This window comes from Neltuma alba, unplaced genomic scaffold (genome assembly GCF_004799145.2).
Source record: "Neltuma alba isolate B1F8T4 unplaced genomic scaffold, ASM479914v2 tig00011702_pilon, whole genome shotgun sequence".
Lineage (NCBI taxonomy): Eukaryota > Viridiplantae > Streptophyta > Magnoliopsida > Fabales > Fabaceae > Neltuma > Neltuma alba.
Window position 1 is genome coordinate 6,065 of NW_021636339.1, and position 6,036 is coordinate 12,100.

The following is a 6,036-nucleotide window of genomic DNA, read 5'->3' on the forward strand; positions in this document are numbered from 1 at the left end:
AACAAAAATAACGATTTTTTTTTTGTGTGGGGCCGATGAAAAATTAATTTACAATTTTATGGGCATGCTCAGGAAATAAATAGAACCCTAGAACAAGTATTCAATCGATGTTGAAAAGAACACACAAAGCAAGCAGTCACATGTAATTATTAAGAGAAACAAAGATCAAAAGATAAAAAGAAGAGAAAAGGCATGGGAGAGCCCATAAAAGAAGGATGGCTTGTTTATTTATGTCTCCTAAGCTTTAAACATGGTGATGTGCTTTATTTGTTTTTGTCCATTTCAAGCCACTGTAGCTTTCATTTCTCATGGTCCATTCCATTTTACAATGACATTTCATGCAAATTTGAGATTTTCTGCTTAGATTTCTCGATAATCTAATTGAGTATGAACAAATTAATTAAACACACAAACTTTAGTCCTTTAAATTTGTCCTCATTTTAATTTTGATTCCTTAAGGTTTTCTTATTTAAAACATCAGTTCTTATAATTTAATAAAAACTTGAACTATTTTACTCATAGAGGACCAAAACCTATAATTTAAAATTTAAGAAACTAAAACTAAAATAAAAACAAATTTAAATGACTAAAAATTATATTAACCTAGTTATGTGAGTATTTATTGATATTGATAAATTTCATGTAAATCATGTATTTTTTTATATAATCCCATAAATAGTTTATTTTACATATTATATTTATGTTATTATTAAAAACTAGTAGTAGAATAATAATAATCATAACCAATGTTTCATTAATCACGATACATGATAAAGTCCATAATAAATCTATTATTAACCAACTGACTCTTGCTTTTTTCCCTCGAAATTACATGTAATAAAGAAAATAGGTCAAATATATACTAGAGGAGCCTAGTTTTTCTGTAATTCATCGGAAAAAAATTGATCAATTTCAAAATTACTCAGCCAAGCATTTAATTGATTTTATATATTTTTAATTGCCCTACTGAATAATCCACAGGAAGCCCCACAAGTCACATGTCATACGAGCAGCATGAGCCAAAATGCTGGAAGTAGAACCTGTTTGCAGGTGAGGATTTGATCACGAAGAAGAAGAACTGGGAAAAAAGGATAGTAATGAAAAAAATGTACAAAAACTTCTACTTGTTCTTCCTTTTGATCTTCCCATTACAGAAAAGTGAACCAAATCCAAAGAAACCCACATATGCTTTGGGAATATACGCTTGCGGTAGATTCAACACAGGACTGATTCGAACCCCATTGCCAGAAGATCCACATTTCTTATTTAAAGAAGGAGGATTCCGAGACGAGCTATAGAAATAAAATGCAGATGAAGATGAAGATGACGATGATGATGGCCTTCTGCTTGAAACAGAGGACTGTTTCTGCAACCTCTGTTTCTGTGTTTCCTTCGGAATCTCAGATTGTTTTGGATTTAGGGATGAACCAGTGGATTTGCTTCGCGATAGAAACTGTAACGATCGAATCAAGCTCTTCCCGCGTGTGGCTTCACAATTCAAACTGCTGCTTCGCTTGAATTGCCAGAAAGATCTCGATGGAGGCTTTTCTTCTTCATTTAAGAACTCTACGAGTCTCTTCTTCTTCTCCGTACACCCAGTGCTGGAAGTTTCAGAACGAGGACAAACACCAGACTCTGAAAATGGATGAATCTCACTGTAACAAGAAGAAGAAGAAGCATTTGGAGATTTCGGTTTCTTAATTTCCATCGGCACGATCTTGCCATTGGAGAAAAGCTCATCGGCAGAGGACAGTTCTTGAGACAACACATGATTGGAAATGCAGAACACAAAGTCGGAGCTGGAGTCCAACAGGCACAAGTCCGATCGCCGGCGACGGTGATCTTCAAGTGGATCATCGTCATCATCCTTAGTGTTCTTCAGATCATGCGAGAAAGAGATTCGTGGGCTGATTCCCGCGCTGGAAATCTCAGAGCACAAATCTATAGCCATATTGGAACCGAAAAACCTCTGTCTGTGGGGAACAAAAACAGAAACTTGAATCGAGGGACAGCAATGACCGCGAAAAAAGTTTCAAAATTTAGGAGGTGACAATGTTGGTTGAAATAGGGACCAAAATGGGGTAGGAGTAACAGAGTCAAAGGAAGTGAAAAAGACTTGAGAGAGAGAGAGATAGAAGAATGGGGAAGAAGAAAGTCAGAAACAGCAGCTTTAGCTTTAGGTTGTGCTTTTGTCCGAGCTAGGAGGAGCTTGGACTTGGTGGAGCATCTTCCAAAACTGAGAGGAACAATTATGGAGGAAGCAGGGTGGTGATGATGATTAGGATCTGGGGTTGGATTTTATATTCTTTACTGTGCCAAAAACAATCTTTTGTTGAAGAGTAAAGCTAAAAAAGAGAAAAAAAAGCAGAGCAAAGAGAGGAATGAACACTTCAAATTATCACCGAAAGCCTACTAGAGGATCTCTCTTTTAGGGGATCCCAAAGAATTTTTACCCATATGGATTTGTCCTATGCTTGGGTGTGTGCATTTAGGCATCACCACAAGCTCTAAATAAAGTGGTTGAGATTTGGACACGTAAAGTCATCTGTCGTTTTGATTAGCTCAAGAAAATTAGGAACCATAACTTATGATTCATGAAGTAAAATATATGAGAGTGAATCAACTAACGAATTTTTTAATATAGCTTTTGAATATAACTGCCCCCAGTAATCTTCATGAAATTTTCAAGGCAACAAAATCTTGGATTTTTGATTTCCGCCTTAAACAAAGTGTTGTTATAGAGATTTTCAAAACATAATTTATATTAAGAACTTGGAAATATGGTCATGGTACTATTTACACAAACTTGAAAGTAATTGAATCAAAAGACTAGCTGAAAGTTAAGCATGAATTATAACATAGAAAGAATCATAGATATAATGTTCTATTTAAATTCACTATGGTTTCAAGTTTCCAAGGAAGTGTCTGGGTAAAAACGAAACCATGATTTTAAAAGTAATTTTACAGTATATGAAGTAAATATGTTGAGAAATTTATTTCACTTTATTGAAAAGTATTTTTTAAAAAGCACTTTTATGGTTTTTCAAACACCCTTTACACACGGAGAATCACATTGTTTTGATAGATCGATTCCAATACTTTATGACAAATTTATATTTTTTTTCTTGTTTACTTTATTTTCCTATAAATTTTGTTTCTACTTGTTAATGATGAGACAAAGGTTAGAATAATAATTAATCTCAATCCTAAGTGCAGGAAAGACAAGGGGATGTTTGTGTGTTATGTGAGAATCATCAAGACCAAGACAAAATTACATTCCAGGGTTGGACAAATTATCAAATTTAAGTAATAATTAAACAATTATATAAAGTACAAATCAAATCTTTGGATTAACACTTTATTCTTTTATTAAGTCAACTTGACATTAATTTTCAAATAACCTTCTCTTCTTCTTCTTGTTTTTTTTTCCTGGGGAGATCCTATTGTATTGATGTAGAAAGAAATGTTTATCCACATAGTGGGAACATTAAGCTTCATAATTGATGGGCCTAGCATCATGCTCATGAGGCATGCCATGTAGGGTCCATCTGGAAGACAATGGACACCTAGGGCGTCACCAAATTTGATAGGAAAATTATGAATTGAGGGGTATTTGGAAGATCATAGAATTATTTTTAAAAAGTTTTTTTTTCTGTAAATCAAGACAATTCCTTCACATATTTATTTCATGTAAAATAAAATTATTTTTTAAAATCATAATTTCGTTTCCACTCAAGTTTTTCCAAATCTTAAAAAATACCTTTTTTAAAAAAATCTTAAAATTACAATCATTTTAATCATAAATCAAATCTTAATCATAATTTGAGTATTATGAAATTCTATAAAAGTCACTCTTTTTTGACCAGAATTCTATAAAAGTCACTCTTGTGTTACCGGATATTTACTTCTAAATTAGGAAAAAAAATATTTTAAATGGATTTTGAAATTTAGTGATAACTTCATGTAAAAATTTTTTTAGATAAAAGGTTATGGTAAAGTCATACACAGGTAATAATATAAAATAACTAATACTAATAGTAATGAGTATCAGTTCACATAAATTAGACTAATCTAGTGTATGTCTTGTGTTGCCAAAGCAAATTAGGGCATGCTGTGTATATGAAAGTTGTAAAACATTTTTTTTTATTACATGAACTCATTCACTCATAAATTTGCTCCGAAATTTAAAATCATAGTAATATTACTCCATACCATTAAAAAAACCAACATTGACTATTAATATTTTTAACAATAAGGGGTAATATTGTTATAATTTCAAATTTTTAAAGCAAACGTATATTTTTTTTTGAATTACTTCACCTGGTATCCCAAGCAAGTTCTTATATCATGGGAAACTCAACGGGCTTAGACTAATCCGAATTCGGCCGTCGCAGGACCCCAAAGGCAGCTAGCCTACCACTAAGTATTTAACACCGCTGCATTCCCGAGGCTCGAACTCGAGACCCTTGATTAAGTTAGGATAACCCCTTACCAGCCGACCTAAATGCTTAGTGGTAAGCAAACTTACACTTTAAACCTATATAAAATATGTTTTATATAATTCATCCGAAATGATATTATAATTATTAATAGAAAGTTTTTGGGGCCGAATGATAAGATTTTGTTATTTCAAGGCCTGGCTTCAGTGTGGATTTACTAAAATTGAAATGAAATCTATCCATACATATATGATGCATAAGAGAAGGAAACGAACAAAAAATAAAATAAAATGCCAGCTAGAAAGAATGATAAGGAGGAACCTGAGCACTAGGATGAGTTCCGATGAATTCCTTTGCATTACTCAAACAATACGTTTCTCAGCGTATGTTTATCTCCTTAACAGCCTACGACTAATTTCTGTTATTGCTTCTCCAACTTGTAACCGATGCAAAATTCCCATCAATTTCGTTTTTTTAGATAAAATTTAGTTGATCTGTATAATAATAAAGTGAAACTGGAAAATTAAATAAATCAATAAACATCTTCCAATTTCCTTCTTCTTCATGTGAAGAAGACGATTAAAATGCTCTGTGATGATAAGAGTAGCGAAAGTCTTGCATTTTTGCTATTGATTTTTTTTTTGGGGATAATTTTATTAACCTTCATGTGACTGGAAATGCAAAAAAAAAATAAAATTTCTTTTATTATTCATTCAAGGAAACATTTTTCCAAGTGTTTTTAAAAATTTATTATTCCTTTGGTTATTTATCATATTATTCGTTTTATTAAAATATTCATTATCATTATAACTGTTCTTCCCTTTTCTTTTTTTTAAATTCTCATATACCCATAATCTATAATAGGAATATAATATACAAAATAATTAATTCTTTTCCACCTCTTCAAGGTATTAAGTCAAAAACTTGATGTGAGGACATGTAACGAAACCGATAATAATTACCTTTTTTTTTTCAAATGAAATTCAAATACCCCAAGACTCAAAGGAGATAATAAATCGAATGCTTAATCTCCATTTCCAATATATATTCACCGATCTTCACTTCAATACCCCAAGACTCAAAGGAGATAATAAATCGAATGCTTAATCTCCATTTCTAATATATGTTCACCGATCTTCACTTCAATATTGACTCATCCAATTCTCAAATTCATTTTCTCTGTTCACCAACATCAACAAAAAAAGAAAAAAGGGAACTACTGCTGTGAGATCTTCTCATAGATTAATAAACCAAGATCTTCTAAGATTTCAACAGCTATGTAAGTTTCCCCAGATCGCAATGACATTTGTTATTTACAAGTTTTGCATATTTTGTTCCTATTCATAAATCCAATGCTTTTTTCCATACAAGATTTTCTCCTGTATACATTATATCTTTTTTGCATTTAAAATGAAAAATTATCCTAATGATAATTCCTCACCAAACATAGAAAATGTTAGTTGCTTCAAATATGTAAAAGCCACCAGAAGTTTTTGTCGAGAGAATACGTGAAAGACATGATACTATGAAAGGAATAACCTCCAATTCCATGAAATAAAAAAGGCAAATGAATGACAGATGAGCATGTATTTTACAT

The 6,036-nt window shown here is 31.9% G+C and overlaps 1 protein-coding gene across 1 annotated transcript; it reads right to left on the reverse strand.

The window, feature by feature from the left end:
• Positions 1–1,028: 1,028 nt before the first annotated feature.
• LOC114716989 (uncharacterized) lies at positions 1,029–2,031 on the reverse strand. Its single transcript, XM_028902069.1, has one exon. The coding sequence runs from the start codon at positions 1,949–1,951 to the stop codon at positions 1,121–1,123; it is 831 nt and encodes a 276-aa protein (XP_028757902.1). The 5' UTR covers positions 1,952–2,031; the 3' UTR covers positions 1,029–1,120.
• Between the last annotated feature and the right edge of the window lie 4,005 nt (positions 2,032–6,036).

Excerpts from the sequence above, each read along its gene's own strand:
- LOC114716989 (XM_028902069.1), bottom strand. The coding sequence starts at position 1,951 with ATGGCTATAGATTTGTGCTCTGAGATTTCCAGCGCGGGAATCAGCCCA.